This window comes from Bacillus rossius, chromosome 1 (assembly GCF_032445375.1).
Source record: "Bacillus rossius redtenbacheri isolate Brsri chromosome 1, Brsri_v3, whole genome shotgun sequence".
In the NCBI taxonomy this organism is placed as follows: Eukaryota; Metazoa; Arthropoda; class Insecta; order Phasmatodea; family Bacillidae; genus Bacillus; species Bacillus rossius.
In genome coordinates, this window is record NC_086330.1 from 29,125,634 (window position 1) to 29,150,743 (window position 25,110).

The 25,110-nt window shown below is 34.3% G+C and overlaps 2 protein-coding genes across 8 annotated transcripts in view; one reads left to right on the forward strand and one right to left on the reverse strand.

Annotated features, from left to right (window-relative positions):
- Positions 1-473: 473 nt before the first annotated feature.
- On the reverse strand, positions 474-14,165 carry LOC134533627 (cyclin-Y). 3 transcript variants are annotated; one of them, XM_063371131.1, is made up of 7 exons: positions 14,058-14,165; positions 13,357-13,740; positions 10,606-10,637; positions 9,785-9,973; positions 8,967-9,100; positions 7,514-7,666; positions 474-4,768 (listed from the first exon to the last, which is right to left on the reverse strand). In XM_063371131.1, exons 2-7 carry the CDS (start codon positions 13,568-13,570, stop codon positions 4,480-4,482), a joined length of 1,011 nt encoding a protein of 336 aa, XP_063227201.1. In that variant the 5' UTR covers positions 13,571-13,740; positions 14,058-14,165; the 3' UTR covers positions 474-4,479. The 3 variants fall into 3 exon arrangements, with proteins under 3 accessions (XP_063227201.1, XP_063227193.1, XP_063227210.1); XM_063371123.1 differs by having other exon boundaries at positions 13,915-14,104; XM_063371140.1 differs by lacking the exon at positions 14,058-14,165 and adding an exon at positions 13,892-14,051.
- LOC134533576 (dnaJ homolog subfamily C member 7) overlaps positions 13,853-25,110 on the forward strand; it is a 52,429-nt gene continuing 41,171 nt past the window's right edge. Inside the window, exon 1 of one of the 5 annotated variants that reach the window (XM_063371109.1) lies at positions 13,853-14,315. In XM_063371109.1, coding sequence (XP_063227179.1) covers positions 14,239-14,315 — 77 coding nt within the window. In that variant the 5' untranslated portion in view covers positions 13,853-14,238. Of the gene's footprint in view, positions 14,316-20,481; positions 20,609-23,155; positions 23,225-25,110 lie in introns of those variants that run through there. The other 4 variants (XM_063371108.1, XM_063371110.1, XM_063371112.1 and 1 more) reach the window with 4 other exon arrangements.

The window sequence follows — 25,110 nt, forward strand, 5'->3', positions numbered from 1 at the left end:
TGCTCTCTAACGTGTAAATAACAACTAAGACGATACAGGGCGTTACGCCAGCGCACTGCAGCGGTGAAGTTCCCAAGCTGCTCATCATACGCTTCTGAAAAACGTAGAGTAAATCCTATCCACTCGCGACTTCTATACAGTATATATATTGAAAGGTAGGAATGAGAAATCTTTGCTCAAATTTTGCTCTTGAGGTACAAATAGTTTAAAATTTGACCATGCATTAACTTACAAAAAAAAAAAAAAAAAAAAAAAAAAAAAAAAAAAAAAAAAAAAAAAAAAAAAAAAAAAAAAAAAAAAAAAAAAAAAAAAATCATAGAATATGGTACTTTGCTTTTGCTTAGCTTTTATGAACAAAAATAAACTAAGTAATTTGTTTATAAGATGTTTCTCCACAATTTTGAAAAGCTTATTTAATCAACATTACTAACATGAATATAGGTAAGTTTGAATAACTTCATTTTACATTTTTTATGTGGCATACATTTTATTCATACCAAGGGTAAAAATATTGAATAGTACATAAAATTAACAAAAAAAAAAACTGGTAATCATGAACATATACTATGTAACATAAATGCATATATTTACAAACTAAAATAAAAGAGGTAACAATTTTATCTATTATAATTTTATTCTCTACATAGAAAAAATTCCTGGTATTCAGATCAATTTTAGTTTTAAAGTATAATCATACATCATCTCAGTTATAAAAACCAGTTTTTTTAAAGCTTTAAACCTACAAAGTTAATACAGCTGTCATAAGCACAAAATAATATCCTGAAAAGCAATTGACGATACACACCTATCACCACTCACTACTGTAAAAAAATTACATTGCTTAATTTTTATTATGACTGAAAATCACTCATGTTTGATTCTAAAATATATTCTATACCTTTGTATTCATAAAATCATACATGACACGTATTTAAGGAATGAAATATCTCACATGAAGTTTATTACTGAATATCAATGTCCAATCTTCAACGTAGTTTCAAGATTGTAGTTATAGTGTTTCGTTCCCCTGACAGATAAAAATATTTTTATACACGTAAAAGAAGAGTTATAACAGTTACAATTTTTTATAATATAGAATAAATACCACAGTGGTCAAATAATAGTAAATAAAAAAAAAGGTAACATTAACACTTTTGATTTTTCTGTAGTGGCTAATAGCTGTAATTTTAAGTACGGGAGAAAAAAAAATTAGTGAACATTTAGAACTCACAGTAGTATAGACAATAATAAAACAATACTAAGTTGCTTTAAAAGAAAATATGCTTTATAGTTTATGAACCAAGAACAAAGTGTAAAACAATCCTAAAGCTTACAATGCCAGGGGTGCATGAATAGATGTCAAATGTTGTCAACATATATAAAATGCTAAATTTTGCCACTAATAAAATTCACAGAAATTTTAGAATAGTTTGCAAAAAGCCAGAATTACCGCAAAACTTATTTTCTCTAAGAGGCTCGGTTTAGTCACAGTTATAAATTAATTAAAATTATTGAACTGGATGTATTAATAAGAAATTAAACATATATTTCATTGCAACTATGTTTTTTTACTCAAACGCTAGTGTATTTACCATTTTGCATCCTCCATTGCAAAAAAAAAACTTAAAAGAATGTAAGAATTGTTATCAAGATGGCAAAAACCAAACTAAATATATTTTGATGCAATGTGTGTTCTAGAACAATGGCAATGTTGCTAGCAACACATTTTTCGTATAATGTGTAGCCAAATAGCTTATATTTACTATGAGGAAAGGTTCTGAATTAGATGGAAAAATATGCAAAAGAACCATCAGAGGCAGTGCAAATAGAGTCATACTTACAAAAATCACATGGGCTGAAATGTGCTATAAAAATGCTAGTCTTTAAAATTTTAAAAAGCTCTTAACATGCACGCATTTCTAGGCATGAACCTATGTAATTTAATGGAATGTCTGCAGTTGATAATATGATGAACGATAACAAATTGTAATGTCTTTAAAAACTTTTGCTAATTTTGTTAGCACAGTAGACTGCGATTCTGTCAAGAATGACAACAAGTATGACAATCAACATTTAAAAATACAGGTTTAAACAGAAGTTATAAAGGTATAGGATATTGGATGAGCAAGTCTTTCATATACTTTAGCGCTTGTTCACTTGTGAAGATTAGAAATGTAAAAAAGCCCAGGCAAGCGGGGCTTGTGGAATTGGAATATTTACATTATTTACCTCCAAATATGGAAAGAAATCAATGTTTGAATAGCAAAAAACTGTCACTGGCTGACTTTTGATCTCTGCTTGGATAACTGGATTACATGCACAACAAAGAGTTTCTATACTTAAATTATTGGTTGATCGCAACAACAGTAAAAAAAATAAATACATGCTAAAGCGGAGCCTCGCTAATCCAGACTTGATGGGACCGCACTCAGTCCTGATCACAGCAAGTCCAAATTAAATGGAATTTGCCTTAAAATGCAAGTACATAGTACAAATTTTGGATGGGCAAAACTATAAGTAATCAATGTTCTTCCCCCTCATAAATAAAATTTTTACTAGAACTTAATTGAATAGTTATGCTGAAGAGACATGATTAAAAAACGTGAAAAATGTTAATTTTTTTAGTGGAATAGTGATCTATCGCCAGGTAACGAGTAACAATGCAACTAATGTAAAAAGCCCAATTTCCTACATGTGTGATTAAATTCAGTCCGGATTAACCGGATGTCCAATGAGCAGGGTTCTGATTAGCAGGACCCTACTGTACTAATATAATTCAATTATTATATTTTGTTTAGTTAAAAACCGGGAGACCTGCCCGTTGATCATGTGCTCAGTATACAACACCACCACAGGTATGGCATCCAACATAACAGGGATCCAGTATGCATCTTTTTACACTGCGATGACTCTCACAATGAACAGAAGCATTCCCTGACCTATTTCATTGACATTTATGCTGCCTCTACACATTCTTAATATGCACTAAATGTTTTTATTTCTATTTTTACTATTTTAGACACAACCTGCAAATACAAAAAAACTAGCATTTAATTACTATAATTAGTGAACACAAAACAATATTTATCCTGCATTTAAAACAATTTTATGGACATACTCCATTGCTGGTTTTCTCTGTATGTCATGGACATGACATAGACAAATTGTTTAAAATCAATCTTCCCCACACCAAGACTCATTCAAAGGAAATATTCATACTGCATACTGTTACCTATAAATGCCAATGCCTAACTAACCTAAATAGGCCTACTCTAAAACATTCTCAAGAAATTGTTAGTAGATTTTATAACTTAAGCTTTAAAACAATTTGATACAAAAAACATATTTAGACATCTCCTTGGGCTTGGGACATATTCTCCAATGAGTCAAGCAGATTTAAAAACATACATGTGACAAAAAATATCATAGTCAGTAAACATATAAATTTTACCTGTTTGATAAGTTGGATTTACAAAATTCTAGGAAAACTATGGATGAAAGCAAAAACTGCCTTTTTTTTTTTACGTACTTGGGCCTCTTGATATAATTATTCTATTAGCCACTATATAAAAATCAAATATTTTACATACATAGTTTTAGTTTTGACAATGCCGATTCATTCAAAAGTCAATTCAAACATTCTTAGTCATAGAGAACCATGTGTTAAGTGTCATTAAAGCATATGTATCACATACCTGGTATATACATACCAGTAAATTCTGTAAATAAAATGTGTTAAAGACATCTTAGAATGTAGTCTATGGCCTAGTTTTCTAAGTAATTGGAGTCTATAAAAAAATTAAAAATATTAGAAGCAGTTAGTTTTACTGGTCATACTGCAGGGGCTTAAGGCTATATTCTGGCAGTTTATAAAATACAATACATACAAAACAATAATGTTAAGAAATACTGGACGCAGTATGATATACCTACATCACAACTTCACATACATAACCATCCAGACAGTAGAAAAACCCTGCAATCAAAGTTTATCGAAAACTGGATCAAATTAACCTTCTAAGCAATGTTAAAAGTAAAAAGCTCATATTATTCAGCTGCTCATCGTATCACTGTTTGCCAGTTACGACTTTACAATGACAAAAAAGTTATGTTATACATTTGATTGTAACTCACTATTTTTTTTTTAATCCATTGCCATGAATCACGATGCAGTTAATCCTTTCAGTGAAATATATATATAAAAAAAAAAGGTTAAGAAATGGGAAAAATTTGTCAAAACATAAGCCATACTATCTTGTTTTATCTGCACTAATCCTTACAAGTATACTTTGGTATAATCACACACATTCCCAAACAAAGCTATTTAGCCAGTTCCCCTCCCTACAGTATTTTTTTTTGTAAAATTTGAACCTTGGAAATGCATACAAATAATTTTTGTTCAACTTCCCTAAGGTCCATGAAGATGAGACGAAAGAGAAAGCGCCTCACCGCCGGAAAGGGCAGGAAGGACGCCGCCTCTCAAGAGAGGATGGCCACACTACGCCGCGGTCCACCCGTGCTCACGTTGTCCACGCTGGACCACTTCTTGAGTCCGCTCCTCACGGCCTCGGCCGTGATCTTGTCCTCAAACACTCGCGACATGGCCTCCAGCTTCTGGGCGCGGTCCTTGCTGAGCGGCTCGCTCGGGAACGACAGGTCGTTGGCCTCGGCCAGGGTCCGCAGGTCGAAGTAGTACTTGGCGTACACGCTAGACGGGACGTTGATGTTGAACTGCAGCATTTCCAGGAACTGACGCTCCAGTTCATTCCTGGAAAGCAAATTCCATACTTTAGAGGCTATGCTTATCCTGATGATTAACCAGCCGGGTAGCACAGCGATCATCATAATTATCATTTTGACTACAAACTTTTAACATAAGACTTGAACAAATTGAACAAATGAATTTTCAGAAATTTAGACACATTTCCATAGGTAGTTAAAGATGTCTACTACCTAAATTGGAAATCTGAGCTTATGACACTTAAGCAAAGTTTAATAACGAATTTCACCAATTAGTACTCAAGTTTAAGATAGATACCCCAGATTTAAGCCAAAAAGTGAGAAGTGTGCCAAACTCAGAAAACATTAAAAACATATCATCGTTGTCAATACAGTAACTAGTACAGTCGCAGTACTCCCGAAATACAATAAGTTACTTTGGTAAATATATTAAACAAAATTAATTTTTAAAATATTGGTATATTTTCTTGAGGAACTGATACAAAAGTAATGGAATATTGTTCCAGTTCACAAATGAAAAGAATGAAGTTTGGAACTGGGTTCCTTACTTGTTCCAAACAAAAAGGAAATCTGTTTACTAATATACCATGGACACATGTCACATTCATAATCCAAACATGACTTATTACTAGGGATGGGTCGATTCGATTCTCCGAATCCTCGATACCACCGATTATTAAAAAATTTGGGTACTCAGTATCGGGTACTAAAAAAGGGCAAGGTAGGTTAGGAATCGGTTAAGTTAAGAAAATACAGTAGTAATATATTTTCGTCTGAACTTTACTTACTTATTTTAATATATCTTACCTGCCGTATGCGCATAAAATTCATAATAATGCTCATTATTATTAAATATTAATTTTATACGAATAAAAATAAATAAAAACAATGTTACCGGGCATGTTTAACCTCTAATTAAAACTCCACGATCGAAGAACATTATTCCTCACTCATGTATTAGACGTAAATAAATTGTAAAATGAGTTATTAATTTTATTTGCAGTTAAGAAAAGTCCATTGTTTTTTGTGAAGAAAGTGACGGTTATGAAACGAGATCACATCACGTGTCGTCACCAGTTTAGTTGTGAGCCGTAATTCACCGTCGTGCTATTGAGGTTACTGTGAATTGTTTCGCATTTATGCTATTTATTTGGCACAAATATTGTTTTGCTAAAACTATTTTCAAGTGTTTTGCTAGTTTGTTAGTAAAAAAATGTTCGCCGACTGTCGTTTCAAATTACGATGCGAATGGTCTGATATTGTATTAACATGTCTAAAGTTTGGGAACATTTTCGCATCAATAGTGAAAATGACAAATATGCAATTTGTAATAATGGTAGTGCGCAAATTTCACGGAGCGGTACTTATAAATCTACAACCAATTTAATGAAGCATTTGAAATCCCGGCACACATTACTACCAGAAAAAATAGTCTTTGAAGAAAAACAAACTTTTGTTTACAGCACTGTCACCAACTAAGTCAAAAGGTACCACAGAAAAAAGTAGTGCTACCTTTGAACCCATTTTGAACAAAGATGTTATGTTATCGGCGTTATCGCCTGTTAAAGAACCTTGTCTAAATGTTGAACTTCTTTGTGCACAGCCTAGTACTTACTAGCAAACAAACTTTATGTGAAAATGCTTCTTCACTGGTAATTGGAAAAAAAAAACCTCAACATTTAATCCTAAGTCTATAATTATCCTTTATACATGTTATTATCATTATGTAATGCATTCAATTCTTAAGTAGTTTTAATTATGTGACCAGAATTACCAGGAATCGAAAACTGGAATGACTCGGAATCGAGAATCGAAATTTAGGAATCGGTACTGGTATCGGAATCGATAAAAATGTGTACTCAACCCATCCCTACTTATTACATGATCTTAAGAAGTCCATACATGGTGCAATGGATGACATTCAATTGCAATGTTTTTTTTTGAATAAAGCATTTAAATAAGCTATAAAATTTCCAACATTAAAATACTAAAAACCTCCACTTGTAGGAAACTTTTCTGTTAAGGTATAAAGCTAAGATATAAAAATGGGTTCATGTACTTACATAAGCAGGTTAGAAGTAATACTTACTTGGCTTAATAAAAAAAAGAACTTTAATTTTGCATGCAGCTAATTAATCAAAATAAAATAATAAAAGGATTGGAGTGATACTATAAACAATTTCAGTAAAGTCTAAATTCAATCAAATATTTTTTTTTAAACTACACCTAATCAGTATTCAATATTAATAAAATTAATTATTTTATTTAATAAAATAATAGAGATAAATTAATACTGAAAAGCAATAAACATTCTGAATGTTTAATCTAATTTATTAATTTTAATTATTTAATAATAATGTAATAATTTATAATCCAAAATAAATTATACATACAGGAACATAACCTCAACATAACACCCATGAAAAAGGCCTGGAGACTACTAAATCTTCCACCGATACTCCTGCCAGCGACAAATGAAACCTTACAAGCAACCTGACATCGTTATACATATGGGAATATAAACTTACTTATACAAATACACTTGAAAAAGTTTATAAACACAATTTCTATCACTAAAGTATATGATTTATAAAAGCAAATATATAATTTTTATTTGTATGTAGCCTTTTTTTCATCCTGTGAAAATTTCGTTGTATGGTGCGCGCACATCGTAAAAATTCACTGTAATCTTTTTTCATAACAGGCCTAAAGAAGTATAACAACAAAAAAAAAACAATACCAAACACAAAACAATAACTTGAAAATTCCTTACATGTCTTCTACTGTGATATCCTTCAAGATCTGGCAGTAATCCACATTCCACACAGCCTGGTCATCCCACACTTTCGAGGCCAGCAGTATAGCACCAAGGATTATTCTTTTCCATGTCGCTGGCGTGATATCGACCTCGGCGTACGTCAGAAGCCTGCAGAAATGTACAAATTGTAGACGAAAAAACCAAACGCATAAGCACCTTTCACCTTCCCCAGTTCCTGCCGACATCAACGAGACGAGAGGCTAGACAGGGTTCCCAATCTCTTACTCCAGACTATTTCCCTGAGCTTTTCCTTTTTTTCCTGTCCAACTAAACATTTTTTCCGTCTCATAAATGAATCTTGCAAGATAGCATTAAATTACAAATGTATATCGAAACACATTTCAACCACACATAACACGTAAAATTGATCATAAAATATATTTTGCACAAATCAAAGTTTGCACTGTTATGATTTTGAACAGTGCTTTGCAACCAACACTGCCACTCTGTAGTATAAAACCACTATATTCGATCAAACTTTGATAACAATACATTGATTGTGCTTTCAATCATTAAATCAACATAAAGTTGATGCACAGATTGTTTCCCAAATTTTTAATTAATGGAAAAAAGACGGGTATTTGATGACACATGAATTGTGATCAAAAAACATAAAAGCTTTAAGACACTAAAGAAACACGCTAGAATTAAATCTCCAACCCATTTTGAGAACTTACATGGCTCGTACCCTCTCTTGCAATCATAAATTATGGACATTTTTAAAGACCTCTTTATTTTATTGCCTTCACCACTATCAAGCAGTAGAAAACTATTTGTAATATCACAAAACCCTTCAAGAAAGTATGAATGTTAATTAGTTAATGCACAAAAAATTATTTCCTTGGTTATTTCAATTCTTACCGATATGGCCCTATTGTTCATAATTATATCTGCAAAACACATTTAACCCAAGAACAGTATCTAGCTGAAATTTGAAGCGCCAACATTTAATTTTATCACATTTACTTTATAAGTTCAAAGACAGTAAAAAACACATTTTCAATTCAAAGGTGAGATATAAAATACAAATAACGAATTACAGGAACGTAACTGTGTATATGATATATCAAATACATACACAGTGTTAGCCAGCACTAACAAGTTACGGTGCTGTCCTGGAACACTTACGTTTTGTTTTTGCATACAATCCTATCTGAACAATCTACATCTATGGTATAACAGTGATCGTAACAAAAATGTACGTAAAGTGTAAATTAAACATTTTAACATGTTAAACTTCACAGTTCTATGGTAAGGTTTTTAAAACTTTTTTAAAGTTATCGAAGTTTAGAAAACAAATGTAATAAGCAGGAAATGCACCATTTGTGAATCGTTATATGCAGGAAATAAAATACATTGTTCTTAAGGGGAAAATTTTGGGACTTGACACAGCTTCTGTAAGACTAACCTTTCCAAGTACACTAACGTAATGATGGCACACTCAGCGGTGAGCTGTGCGGCATTGAAAAGCGTCCTCACAAACTTATAGATCTGACGATGCTCTGGGTTGTGACTGTCGTAGTCATCCGCCACACCGTCTCTCTACGGCAAACAAAACATACATCACACGTTGACAAACCTTCGGTAAGTTTTACCTTTCATTTGTACGACCAGCTAAAATCAGATCATGACAATTTTGAGTGCTAGGTTACACAATACATGTCCTGAATTTGGAACGATAATGTAGAATAAAACACTACTTAGAGCTTTTGATTCAGTGCTAATAATTGTAAGATTTGAGGCACCGAAATTTTAATACACATTAAAATATACCCACTCGCCCACCCACCCAGAGGCTCAAGGACAGAAGGCAGATAGACACACCAGTTAGGGTGTATCAAGTGTTGAGCTGGATGGGAGGGTGGGGAGAGCTGTTGAGACGAAGTGGGAGGAAGAACTCTAGTAAAGTTTTTAAAGAGAGAAAGAGAACTGAAAGGAGGAAAAAAAAATTTGATTGTGATGAGAATGATAGGGGAATGGAATTTGTTGGACGAGGAACGTGGTGATGGCTAGGAGTGTAGCTCAATTCAGGAGAAGAGTGAGAGTAAAAGTAGGGCGAATGCATGCTACCGAGCTAGTGCCCAATTCAGTCTTGAAATCAATAATAATAATAATAATAATAATAATAATAATAATAATAATAATAATAATAATAATAATAATATAATGCACATAGCTAGTTTTATTCACTTAAAATGTTAAAATATGCAATTTTTAACCCCTTACCGTTAACGGGTGCTGTTTTTCGTCAAAAATGGACATTTGTCTGTCTGAAGTTCGGTTTTTGATGTGGTAGTAAATGGCTAGAGCAACACACTTCACAGTGTTCTTGAGATTTGGCTGAGACACCGTGCTGTCGTCCAGATAAATTGTCGAGCAGGAGCTACTTTTCTTCAGCGGCCTCAAGTCAACCAGCTGCGACAAAACACAAAATTTACAATTGTGTGTTTCTAAATACCACCAAACTATAAAATATGTAGTATATTATTTGAAATTGTACTTTCACAAGTCAAATGATTTAATACTGTCAACTAAAAACAACCATTTACTGCCAAATACAGGGTAGGAAAATCAAAGGCTAAAATATCACAAGATTGACACTTTTGATATGAGGTACATAATCAAAGGTGTGATGTACCTCACAACCTTAAGAATATTATGACAGTAAGTTAGAACATGCTGATTAGTTAAATAGTTACAATTTAAAAAAAAAATATATTTACTATGTACATAAATAATGGTACTTAAAATAAAATTAAGTATTAATACTGTTAGCAATAATATTAATACTAATGATTTATAGATTATGGATGGTAGATAATGATAATAACCAACATAAAAATATTTTATCATGTAAGTGATTTGAAACATAACTAGCCCCATTTATATAATTAATTTAAAGTCAAATATAAAGCCTTAAATAACAACTCTAAGCAGTCTTCATGCTATCAACAGTAAGTTATAACCATATGTACATCCTCCCAAAGGGTTGATTAACAAGAACAAAATTACTTCCTAGATTGTTTATAGAGCATAAGTTTACTTACATGATTCTGACTTTTCTTCCTGACTAGTCCATCTGCAATAAAAATAATGCATTAAAAAAGAATCTAGGATAGAGTACTTTATACTTACTTATTTTTTTGTGAAGAACAAACTTACACAAAGAATTACAGCAATAAATAAAAAAAAAAAAAAAAAAAAAAAAAAAAATAGTAAGTAAATCAAATGGAAACAAAAACATAAATGCTAGTTATATTGAAATACCCCCACATAAACAGTAAACTGTTTATGAAAGAAATTTCATTTTAAATGTACACTTAGGACCATAAACACTTTGAATGGGTAGATAAAGTAATTAATAGATATTATTTATATTTCATACATTGTAATACACACATCAACTTTTGAAATGAGTTTGCATGGATGTGCACAACAGACAAAGACAACAATAAAAATACAAATAGAAATACAATCCATATAGGACTGAACAAACAATGGACAGAGACAATGATATTAACAGTATAAAGAAATAGTATTAAAAGGATAATTAATATATGATCATCTGCAAGGAACAATGCTTAAAACAAATTAATTATAATATTAATATTTGTAATGGAACCTTAAATTTCCTATATATATATATATATATATATATATATATATATATATATATATATATATATATATATATATATATATATATATATATATATATATAAAATTGTTAATTTCAAGAACCACAAGTTTATTGTAATGGATCCATTTAATATACAGAAAGTTGAAGTCAGACGGCTATGAAATGTTTGGACTCTTAGGCAAGTGATCTAACATGTATTTACAAATTAATTTTGGAATTATAACAATTTTTTTACAAAAAGTGAAAATAAATATATTTGCCAGCCAGAAAGAGAGAAACCTAAATAAAACACAAGCTATTTTGGGAATAGTAAATTGTAGTATTCAAGTTTGCTTATTACACAGCAATAATGTTTTAACAAATTACATGGCCCCTTTGCAACTATTGGTGGGTCAGCTTGGATCATTTATACCCAACTTTCACCAGAAAAATTTGATAACCTTTATATATTATAATTACCATAGCCAACAGAATATAACAAGACATGAAATTTAAGATAACTTAGCATTTAAGATGTTGTTTAACATAATATCAGGAGCCACAGGGAAGGCTGTGTACCAATGCTTGATTCTCCCTTCTCCACAACTGGTTTTAATGGAAAAACTTCACCACCCTGCTTCTCGAAATGGGAGCAGAGCGAGCATAAAAGGCACACCCATTTACAACCTGCATTTTAACACTCACTACTCGTATTATTAGTCTTGGATTTCTGCTGTAGTTTGGTACATGCCCAGTGGCAAGCAGTCCACCCTAATTTCCTTTGACCATTCTTCTGAACTGTGCCCCATTCCTTGCGAACATACTCCTCATCCCAACTATTCCACTCACTGATAATTCTCATAATCAGCGAGTGTTTACCCCTCTCTGTTCTCCTCCTCCTCCTCTCTCTGAAAATTCTCCTGGAGTTTCCATCCTGCTTCTAGGCGGCTCTCTCACTATATATCCTATGTCCTAGTTTCCCCATTCCTTCCACCACACTCATCACATGATATCCTAGCTAACCTCTATATTAGTTAGCCTTCTGTTTTAGGGGGCGTCCATTAATTACGCGAAGCATTTAGCGGAAGGGGGGGGGGGGGGATGGTTGAAGGGTTGAGCCGATCTCACCCAAGCTCACATGGGGGAGAAGGGGGGTCTAGGCAAATATCACATAATTTTTTCCTCCACAAGAAACAGTGGAAAATTGTGATAAAACTGGGTTAAATTAAGTAAACATGTTTCTCCACAAAAATATGGCTAAATCCTACACAATAATATTTATTGCAGTTATGCGAACGCCACAAAGTAGTAGCATAGTAGCTCTTTGATTGTTTAGCTGCCCCCGGGGAGCGAACTTGACTTGATGAACGCTGCAGCGTACGAGCCGGGTGGCAGCGACGCGTGGAGTAGTTGGAATTTCTTATCTCCGCCACTTTTAATGAAAAGAGGACGTTGAAGAGCATATAATAACGGTATTTTCGGATTTTTAACGTTTTTTCCCGCAAATACCGCCGAACTACATATGATGAAATTTAAAAATTCGATATCTCCTTAAGTATTTGGAATTTCTTACCTCCGCCACTTTTAATGAAAAGAGGAAGTTGAAGAGCATCTAATAAAGGTATTTTCGGATTTTTAACATTTTTTTTTTGCATATACCGCTCAACTACATATTTACCTTTTAAACTTACGTAGCTTAAATTAATATTTTCACATATTCAAAAAATTATTTGCAAGGAATTTGCAAATAATAGTTTGCTAGACCAAAAGTCTTGATCAATTGTTAGTGACCTATTTTCTAGTACATTACTGAAAGACACTTGCAATGGGGAAGACTGGATTAGAACCTTATGAGCGAAGACACAGAAAATAGTTGCAAATAAATTATGATAATGACACTGCCATTAAATTAAAAAACTCTCAATACGTTCACAAATGAGTGTAGAAATACAATTAAAGTAAAATACATACTGCAATAACTACTAACCAAACATAATAAAGAGACAATTACACTGCTTCTATTGATTGCAAACTGCATCATGCTTGTCGACAGAGCACCAGCAGTGTTATTGCAGCATGGGAAGCAGTGAGGATCAGCATGGAAATTGGCAGGAGCATCGCCTCATCGTACAGGGACTTTGGCAATAACTTCATACCAATAATATGAACACGTACTTACTTTCTAAAGAAGCTTTAGATCTTTCCATAAATATTGTGCCTGCTTTTGGATGGAGGGAAGGATCTGAATCACAGTCTTCTGGTTCTCGTTCACTAATGTGCTGCAAATTACCCACACTCTCTTCTCCTTCAGGAGAATACGCTTCAAAGTGTGGCACATCCTTATGAGCTTGTGCAGGGCTCGAGTAAGCGCAGCAACTGTTTTTATTACCCATGCTATTTGCTAGCTACGATTCCTGTGCGTGTTTGCACGAAAGCTGCTTGCATCTTCTTCAAATAGCTTCTTCTGATATCACTTTGAAGGGCCAATGTGAAGTCTTATTTTCAAAGCTGTTGGTACACACAATGCGAAACCACTGCCCTGCATCCTCACGTGTCAAACGCCCTGTAACACACACACATTGTAAATATGAATTAATTTAGATCACGTGTGTCCTGTACAATAAACAACTATTTTTTTTTTGCTTTATCCTTGACACCAAGACAAGTTACATAATATTAAGGCTAAAACAATTCTAAACGAAGCCTACGCCTACTTGGGATGCGGCTGCATTCTTACATGTTAACGCGAGTCATTTATCGTATGAATTGCCACATGCGCATTGTTGCTACATGTGAAATCAAACTAGGTATGAACAACATGTAACTTCGAATGAAATATAAAACATTTATTATTATTTGGAAAACCTGACAGTTACAAACCACTATCTCCAATGTTTCACTTGATCACAACAGCCATTGTACAATCTGGGACAAATACTAAGAGTAAAAAGTCCCAAACTAGAAAAAATATTTCTCGAACCGGCTTTGAAAATGTTTTGAGTTGGCCAACTTGCTTCTTGTGGCCCATTCTCTCTCGTTGAAATTAAAATCTGGTTGAAACATGGCCGATGTGAGTGGTTTGGAAATGGATGTGTGTGGCGAAATTGACGAAGCAATTGTCGTGGAACAAGACGATTAGTGAGTATACAGTTCTTCACATTTATGTTACCTTTAATATTCGGACTATTAGTTGTACAAAATTGTGAATCCCTAACACCACTACAGCTTTTAGTGTAGGACGTAGTAGCTTTGTTACGATCAGCTGAGCAGGTTTATTTACTTAACTTTAATTGGTTGATATTATTTCGTGCGCGTATCACAATAACACTAAGTAGGGTGTACATTACGCTATTTTAAGTGTTATGAAGATTACCACTGTAAAGTATTTTTATTTAAAATCTTATAGTAAAGTGTTCCCTTACAAATTCCTGTTAAATGTTGAAAGTAGTGGCTTATGGTAGTGAAGCAAGATAAACCAGAGGGTATAGCGGCGAATGGAAAGAGGAAGGCACATTTTACTTGTGAGTACAGGGAGGGAGTGGAATGATCTGGATGAAGAAATGTTTGGGGGGGGGGGGGGGAAGGAAGTGAAAGGGGAGTCCTTGGAGGGTGTCCACAGTTAGTACTTTCGTACTAGATCAGAAGGATTTGAAATAGCGAAATCCATTTTGACAGCACTACAAAACTCATTAATTCAGGCATATTTTTAGTTCCTGGCTTTTATTCTGCCGACAGTAATTAATTTAAATTTATATTATCAAGGTAGGCCTACTGAATATCGTCTTCATGTTCTGATTTCATCAGTGGGAGAGAAAAAATGATAATGATAATGAAATATTACATGAAACCTCAATATGTTTTAAATAATCCAATTTAAAAAAAAAAAAAAAATCCAGCTGACAACGGCCAGTTTTTAGACATAAGCAAAGTTTATCTAGGAGCGAGAGTGAAAGCCCTTTTGATGGGATTAGACAAGAACATAGTTCCACCAAGTGATGCAACACAATTGAAAGTTAAATGTTTGGCATTCTTTGTTGAATTTTGCTTCCAAGTTTTAAAACGAATAAATTTTAACGACTCTGTTCTAAAAGGTTTAGAAATGCTGAATCCAGAAAAGTGCAACTCAGACGACAATCACAGTATAATGCCACTAGCCAAACATTTTCCTAATGTTATTGAAGAAAAAAATTACGAAAACCTGGATAGGGAATGGCGTTTATTGAAGACTCTAGGCGTACTGAAGAAAGACACCGAATTTATGGGTTTTTGGAATACAGTTTTTGGAATGAAAAATGTGGTAGGAGACCAAATGTTCCCTTCTTTAACAGTGTTCATTAAAGCCATGCTATGCCTGCCTCATTCATCCGCAGCAACTGAAAGATTATTTTCAGCAGTAACATTGAACAAAAATAAAGTTAGAAACAAAAAAATACCACTGGTAAATGCACTTCTTTTGGTAAAAGAAAAATTGTACACATCAGCTGCAGAGTTTACTGTTTCAGAAGAACTGATTAAGTTAGCAAGCTCTGCTAGAAAAAAATGAATGAATATTTCATGTGGTTTATTTTGTGAGTGGGAACTCGGAAAATGTGTAAATATAATATTTATTAAATGCAAGTTTAAAGCATAATTATTTCAAATTTCAATTTTTTGCAAATTCTAAACATTAAATCTAATCACATGTGCGTAGTATGTTAAGTGCAGGATTAATACATGGGGCATCATAGTTTCTAAGTAACAGCAACTCCAAATGCATGCTGGTGATAAAATGGTGAGTTAAAAATTTTATTTTATTTTTTATCTTTGCATGTGTTATTTTAGTTACTGTTTATTTTCAATTCTTTAATTGTTAGAGCATTGCAATGTCATAATAACTCCCTAAATAAGTAAAACGATAACAAATTATAATTTAATACTTTTTTTTTTCAAATCTAGTACTTTTTTCTCACCTAAGTTGGTATGAATTATTTTTTCCTTGTGGACACCCTGAGTCCTTGCCACCAGATGTAAACCCAATTGTGAGTTTAACAAATCAATCAATCAAAGAAACTAAAATTATATTGGCATTTAGAATTATTACCATGTTATTTGCCAAAGCAGCCTTTAAATATTACAAGAATTTTTTTTTAAATCTCTAAATTATGCTTTATTATGTGTTGTTATTATTGAAATTAATAAATTAATTTTTATCTTTTATGTGTTTATTAAAAATTTGGGCATTTTTCACTTTTGAGTTCAAAATATGTTTTTATATATACAACATTTTAAATAGTTATAATTATAGTTATATATATTTTCATTAAATATCTTATTGGTTTTGTTGATTAGAATTTTCAATGCTGATACATTTAATGTTGACCCCATTGTTTGTTTGTTTGTTTGTTTATCGTCTTTATTGGTGGCGAAGTTAAGGCGGTACGCCTTCTCTTACACTTAACCACTTTTCTGCAATTACATCAAAGATTTGAATATTAAAAACTAAGCATGATATAGACTAAACATTAAGAGAACAAATTAAAATTTTAACTTAATGTTCAAATATTAACTATTACAAAAGATTCAACCATAACTAATTATAAAGTAATTAAAAACTAAGCATAGACATACATAAAAAGGAAAGTAATTAAACATACAGCAAAAAGTATCAAAACCGAAAAAAAAAGAAAAAAAACATTAGGTGCTACTACATTAAAACCAGTCACTCGCACATTCACACACAGAATCAAGCAGTAGGGTAGCAGTGAAGTGGTCATGGTAAGCAGTTGTTACAAAGATGTTTTTTCAGCCTGTACTTAAAGGATGCTAGATTTTTTGTTTGCCTTGTCGCTTGGTCTAATTTATTCCAGAGCCTGCTACTCACGGTTGCAAAAGATCCCGACAGACATTTGGATGAGTGCACTGGGATAGATAGCATTGGGTTGCGTGTGGATCGCGTGTCATGGCTATGGTAACTATGTAGGTAATTAATACCGGCTGACATATAATGAGGTGATACCTGCTGCAGCACCTTATAAGCAAGGATAAGTATGTGCATTTTGCGTCTTTGTGCGAGAGTGAGCCATTTTAACTGCTGGTAGTATTGGGTTAGATGATCACGTAATTTAAGGTTAAAAATGTATCTTACGCAGCAGTTTTGGAGCTTCTGTAGTCGCTTAGCTAGTTTATCTGTTAGATCAGGAAAGAGGACATCGCAGTAATCAAAGTGGGGCATAATTAATGTTTGAACAAGCATGGTTTTAATACTAAGTGGAAGCAAATTTTTTAACCGTCGTAAGCAGTGAAGGGAAAAATGTACCTTCTTACAAATTTGCATTATCTGCTCCCTCCAGGTTAAGGTTGTGTTTATCAGGACTCCCAGATTTCTTACGACGTTAGAGAACTGAATATCAACTCCTTGGAGCGTTAAGTTACAGTATTTGTTAGGAATTAATTCAGTGAGCTTTTGAGGAGAACCAATTAATATTGCTTGGGTTTTATTTGCATTCAGCCTGAGTTTATTAACTTTTGCCCACTTAGAGACAGAATCGAGATCATCATTGACAGAACAAATTGACTGATTGATATTGGTTGCTTTTGCGTGAATATATATTTGCACATCATCGGCATACATGTGGTATTGGCAATGTTTTAAGCATTTAGGTAGATCATTTATGAATATAGTAAATAAAAGTGGCCCAAGAATTGAACCCTGAGGGACACCTGCTACTATTGGGAGCCACGTGGATACTTCGGTATTGAGAACGACACGTTGGTAACGACCACCTAGGTAGGAATTGAACCATGTACAAACACTATGAGAAAAATTATATTGAATTGACATTTTTCGTACAATAAGATTGTGATCTACTGAATCAAATGCTTTACTAAAGTCAAGCAACGTTAGGATCGTTATTTCACGCCTATCAATAGCATGACGTATGCTATCAGTAACATTAATGAGGGCAGTAGTGGTACTGTGGCCGGGTCTAAATCCTGATTGGAAGGTATCTAAAAAATTTCTCTGTAACAGGTAAGCATAGGTTTGTTTGTGCACCAGATGTTCAAAGGCTTTGGAGACAGTTGGCAAGATGCTTATAGGGCGAAAATCTTTAGCTGTCTCAGGAGACTTAATTTTTGGTATGGGCTTTATGTGTGAATACTTCCACTCTGTCGGGTATTTACCTATTGTAAGGGATACGTTAAAAATATGTTCTAATGCAGGGACTACAAAAGGTAAAATAATTTCCAGCATTTTAATTGATATTTGGTCGTTACCAACTGCATTACTTTTGATGCGACGCAAGGCTTTCGCGACATCTAGACATGACACAGGAGAGAAGAAAAACTTATCTTCAGAATACTCAGAGTTGTTAGGTACGAATGTGTCAGACGATTTGGTTGTGGACGGGATTGACGTATCTGTATGCTGGCTAACGAAAAATGAATTTAACTGGTTTGCTGTTAAATTATGATTTTTAAGATCAGAATCTTTCTGTGATGAGTTAATACCCGCTGTTCTAAGACTAGCCCACAATTTCATAGGCTCAGAACGAAACTCGTAGAGACCGTACAAATGTTTTCGTTTGGCTGTTCTGACAGCTTGAGTACACTGGTTCCTGAGTTTTCTGTAAATTTCAAACATTTCACCTTTAAGAGACGAGTTGTGTTTTCTTTCTGTTTTGAAAATTCGAAACGCATGGTCTCGTTTTGCCATTAATTTACGGATGACAGGTGTCATCCACGGAGAGGGGGGGCGCGTTATACGCTTACGAACGACAGGAGCATGTTGGTCAAAAATATAGGTAACTATCTCATTAAAAGTGTTAACTTTTCCGTCAATAGTACTGCATAACAGAATGTTATGCCACGGAGCGTTTGCAGCCTCATCTATAACTTTGTCAGTATTGATGTTTCTTAAGCTCCTGTAAGTTACGATCCTGGGGGAGAACTTGGGGACTTTTAAGGAATATGTTACAAAAATGAGGTCATGGTGGGAGAGACCAGGGGCTGCAAGTTGTCCATGGTTCAGAACTCTTTCTAAGTTAGATGCTATGATTAAATCAATCCACGTGCTAGTTTTTTCAGTATGATGAGTAGGCAAAAGTTGGCAGATGCTAAGGTTAGAAGAAGCGAGCATATTTCTCAGATAGCGCGTATGACTCGTTTCATTAAGAATATTAGTGTTAAAATCACCCAAAATTATGACATGTTCATACATCGAGACAGCTGACATAATAGCTGTTTCAAGTTCATCACCATAGTTAATTTTAGGGGGCTTGTAAACTACTCCTAACAACACTCTCTGGCTGTTGACAATAGCCTCCAGGAACAGGTACTCGGGCCCAGGCAGACTCTCGGGTAGGGAGGTTGAGACAATTTTAGTTTTAATGTCATTACGTACAAATATGGCCACTCCTCCACCACGTTTGTAAGTTCTGTCATTTCTAATTAGCTCATACCCATGGAGAGAGACAAGGCTATCTGCAAGGGATGGGACTAGCCATGTCTCAGACACTAGAATAGCGTGGAATGACAAAGAGGAGAAAATATCTCGGAACTCGTCGATGTGTCCAAGGAGGGACTGTGCGTTAACGTGACTAACGTGTAAAGCGCGCGGGAAACGGTTCGCTTGGAGCCTGAGTTGACCGCTGGTAGAAAGCGTGGGCTGCCGAGGGGTAGTAGGGAAAGGGGTCACAGCAGGGGACGGCCAAGGGACGGTAGACGTCTCCGGGGAAAGAGGCTCTATGCGACCAAGGGTACGAGACCAGGCGGACAAGGTTACGGGTGAATCTAATGCTGCTGACATGACACTAGAAGTTCAATATGAAACCAACTACTCACCATGAACACCCCACGCATAGACTTCCACGACAGGTCACACACACAAGCACACGCAAAAAACAAAAGGAGAAAATACATGATCCACATAACAAAAATTAGAACTAAGATACACAAACTTATGAAGTATGTTAAAGATATTATTTAATGTTGTGGGGAAGTGAATTTCACTCCGCAATCTGTAGTTCCTCTGATTTTGTAATGTAAAGCCGGCGTGTTCCAGTGTTGACAACCACTTTGCAGTCGGCAGTCCACACATTTTTCAGACCGTACTTCGCAACAGCAGCATTCAGCAGGGCGAGGCGCTCCGAGGTCAGGTCCTCGCGTATGGTGATTCCTGTTTTCGCGAGCTGACGCTTCGCACGAAACACCTCACTACGCCGTCGATATGAGACGAATTTTACAATTATAGGACGAGGTTTACCATTCTTCTTTGCACCGACCCGATGGCTGCGGTCGATGTCATCGACGGTGATGTGCGGGAGCTGCAGCCTGTTGTGAACCACGTCCAGAACCAGGGCGTCAGTGTTCTCTCGGTCGTGCTCCGCCACACCAAACACTCGCAGACTGGATCGCCGCTGGTACTGCTCCAGCTCGTCCTGGGCCAGGAACAGGTCACGCTTTGCATTCTTCAACGACCCTTCCATCTTCTGAATTTCGCCTCGCAGTTTGCTTGTTTCTTCTACGTTGAAGGATATCGTGTCCTTTAGTTCACGCATAACAGCCTCAGAGACAGCGGAGGTTACAGCCTCAACAATAGCACTCACAATGTCCTTCGAGCAAAGTAGGTCCTTGACGCGTTCTTGCACTAAATGCTCAAGCTGGCGCATCTCAACTTGTTTGGCAGCCATGGCACTGTTCTAAACGATACGCACAAAGACAAACGCAAATTATTTTAAAATACGGTTATTGTGCTTGAACTAGACAATTCTTTTTTATGCAGTTCAACACCACGACAGCTTCCCTATTGCTAACGCAAGTTACACAGATATACACCGAAAATTACACCTGCAGGAGCTATAGAAAGCAGGAGCGAACTTATACACGTCTACCCGCTGCCCGCCATACTCGTGGAGCTAAGACCATCAAAATTATACATTGTAGAAAATATAAATTTCATTTTGTCCTTATTGAGGCTAATTGAATTGGTAATAGATTGTGGTTTATAACATTTTAGAGGCCAATAATTGTGTGATATTGCATATTTTAATATTTCAATGAATTCATGGTGCGTCACACATTTTTCTCGATGAATGTTAATATCTGTTTGAATTATGGGCCTTGGAAAAGGTGAGATTTGTGTGTGGTATGTTTTTGTTATTTTACGTTGCAGTCTGTTGTGTAAAAGGGTGTGTGTTAGTGTTGTTTTATCAACACTCTTCTAAGTCATATAACTTAAGTGAAGGGTTGTGACCAGTTAGGCCAGTGATGATAAAAATAGCCTACTGTAAAACCATTAAAAATGTGTTAACTCTCGCAAAATGGTGGTTTATATTCCCATTGGGTTCTGGAAAATCTGTAGTTGGAAAGACTTTAATTTGGAGGAAAAATTTGGGGTTTAATGAATTAAATAAAGTAAATATTAATGAATTATTTAAATTGGTATCATTTAATTTTTATTGTAGTTTTAATAATTTTGGGTTTAACATTTTTTAGCTTTTAATAATTTACTTCATCATTTGATATTTATGAATTATTTGCTGTCCCCACTACCAAGTTTTTCAGAATCTAGTGGGACTTGAAAAATTCTGGTTTGCAAGATAATCAAGTAGTGCTAGTAGGTGTAGTCCTCTAAAACACCAATTTGCAGAATATTGTTCTCACTAAGCTACCTACTAGGTAAGCTGGCATACATTATTTTAGGTGTGTTTTGGAGAAGCGATTCCATATATCACATGTTGATTTTTTCAACATAGGTACTGAAGTATTCTCCATTTAGCCTCTTAAGAAAACAGGGTGTCTTATCCATGTGAACTATATTTCACATTAGTTCTCTAGGAAATTTTGGCCTAGCGTAGAGTTTCATAACTGTGGCTAACGACCTAAATGTGTGTCTCCATAGCTGTCAAGATTGATCATCGTAACATCTTAAAAACAATAAAATGTTAATGAAGGCTAAGTAGTTGAAAATCAACTCATCCCATTTGAGAATTTCAGACAAATGAATAATATTAAACAGTGTTAAAAACATGTTCACCGAGAGCTTATAGCAGTTGTTTTTAGGAAATACGGAAGAGATGATGATGAGGATGGCTGCTACCTTATTCTGCCCCCCCCCCCCCCCCCCCATCCTTCCCCTCCCAGTTATCTCGCCAACCGGATAACCATTTTGGGCACCTGCACAGGTCGTGCAAGTTTATACCTAGGTGACTGGGTTGTGGCTAGGAAAGTTTAAAAACCCCTGGACTGAACGCTAAGAATGGCTGTCGTTACCGCTCAGGAAATGGTTGGCCCTGTTCACACACATAGCAGACTTGCTAACAAGAACAAGTGTTTGAATAAATGTATATACTTGCACAGAATTACATACAAATTTCTTATAAACTAATGCAAATGTGAGTTAGGCTGAACGTCCCTTGATTTATAAACAGGGTGCCTTTGGATTTGGTTTTTAGCAAGACAAGGATTTACTTGAAATCCTTACATGGAAATTCCGTAGTGATGGCAATTTGAGGGTACAATGTTATGCTCCAGTGTGTATTTTTATCAGTCATACACACTATAAAATAGAGTATGCGAGGTATGCATATGCAGCTATGTGGATGGTGGAGGATGAATTTGCTTTATTTCTTTCAGAAAGTTGCTATGTGCTCTTTGAAAGAAAAGATAGATAAACATGAACATTCGGATAAACCACATTAGTGCATATTTTTATGCTTAAGACCTTCTCCCTAATTAAAAGAAAATTATTTTTCAGATTTAGCACTTTTTTCAGCAAATTCTGTAAATACATTGGCTCCTGATTCACATTCTCCCATAATTTTTTTTTAGGCCAGATTAAGAGTGAATTACTATACAACTGTTGAAATAAAGGGTTCTGGTTTAATCTATGATAGCAGGACTGGAAGAAATTATAGTTTTAAAAAAATAAGTGTTGTATATTTGAACTTACTGATGTTTTTGTCGATTTTATTGTTTTGAGCTGTCCCAAAATAGGTTCAAACTGTCTTTGTGAAAAATTTTGCTATGTTAAACATGAACTTCAGTCAAGAGGATTGTAACACTACAAGGTGAGTAAATAGGTGAAGGGATTCGCTATACACGAATACGGGAAACTGACAGTTTTCAAGACATTAGGTGTTTTTAAAAGTTGGCATTTTATTAAACATATCTCAAAAAACATAATACTATCTGCTGTGGGCATGTAAAGTAAACATATAAAATGTGAAGTTAATCTTAATTTGTGCTTTTTTTCTTGTGATGAGGCAGATATAGAATATTATTAATAGCCAGGCAGTGTGCTAGGATAGCAGTTTTATGTTTCAGATTTGTGCCCTAAATTTCTGTATGATATTAATCGGCAATGGCTAAGTACAATAATAGTATTAAAATGAAGGCCTACCAGAGTATTTCCAGCAAGTTAGTAATGTATGTATTGGTATTCACTACAAATGATTCAAGGAAGACAATGGTGAAGCTTTGTCTGCAAATGGCACTTGATTGGTCTCACATCATCGTTTGACAGAGGGTCTATTGCATTGTAGCTACAATTGCTTCTTAAAGATTACTAGCTGCTGCATGTATTGTGTGTATTGTATGATAATACTTCCTCTTTATAAGCATAAAGTTGGATAAGGTTGAAAATTAGGATGTGTTCATAATGACTACCTAACCCAAATAACTTTAGCTATGTATGAACTACAAAATATTTTTCTAATCAAGCCTGTATGTTTTTAACTTTCCTCAAAGGCATTACAAGCCTGTATGTTTTTAACTTTTCTCAAAAGCATCGTTATTTTGTTAAGATTATATCTTATAGCAGCTATTCTGTATATTTTATACATAAAACGTTTTTAAATCAACATACATTTTAGATATTGGTTGTCACTTTGTAAGCAACTATGATTCATCCATTAAGCCAAAGTGTATGTGTTAGGGGACCAGGAAAAGCTTTAACTGCCATGCTGTATTGTTGCATTTTAATGTTATGTTTGGTAAATATGTAGTTGCGCGATAGGTGCTGAAAATTTTTTTTTTATAAAATCTGAAAATACTTTTATTTTATTTTTTAAATTTTCATCACAATACCTGTGCATTCATGTGACGTGCACCGTTGTTTCTTGTTTACGAGTATGATTTTTTTTTTCTTTGTGTTCACCATTGTTTACCCGCCTCTAACTTAGGTTAGTTTTTAACCTTTCAAATTTTAATGTTTTTTTGTTATTTGGATATTGTTGCGCAAGTAAAAAGTAAAAAAAAAATTACGTGAGTTCCTACTGTTCATCCTTTGTCCCGGTTTGTTAGGTCAGGTCAGGTCAGTTACATTATAAATACTTTAAAACTAAACAACCATTAAAATTAATTCATATTATTTTTAATGTCCGCTTAGTTTGAAAGTATTTATAATGTAACTGACCTGACCTAATAGACTATTTTAATTAATTAGGCATTCACGAACACACTGCAAAATAAAAATTGCGGTGGTCGAATGATTGCACAGGTCTTATGATGAAAATTAAAAAATTGAATATCTCCTAAAGTATTTGGAATTTCTTATCTCCGCCGGGTTTAATGAAAAGAGGAAGTTAAAAAGCATATAATAAAAGTAATTTAGGAATTTTAAAATTTTTTAAACAAATATCGCCCAACTACATATTTACCATGTTTGATTAAGAAATGGCTTTATGGTTCACTTTACAGCTTTTTTTTTTGTATATCTGTGACAAATTTTGTCACTAGATGAATATTACTTGATCTGCTATTTGTATAAAGTCTGGTAAATATTCATAATTAAAATTTTTGACCTACTAATTTTGTCCTGATCACTTACTAGATCAGCAATGACCAACATGTCATTTTGAGAGCCAAGTATCATTTTAGGTATATATTTTACGAAGTTTTTTTAATATTTATCTGTGCATTAACCAATAAATATAATAATGAAGACGAAGAAACA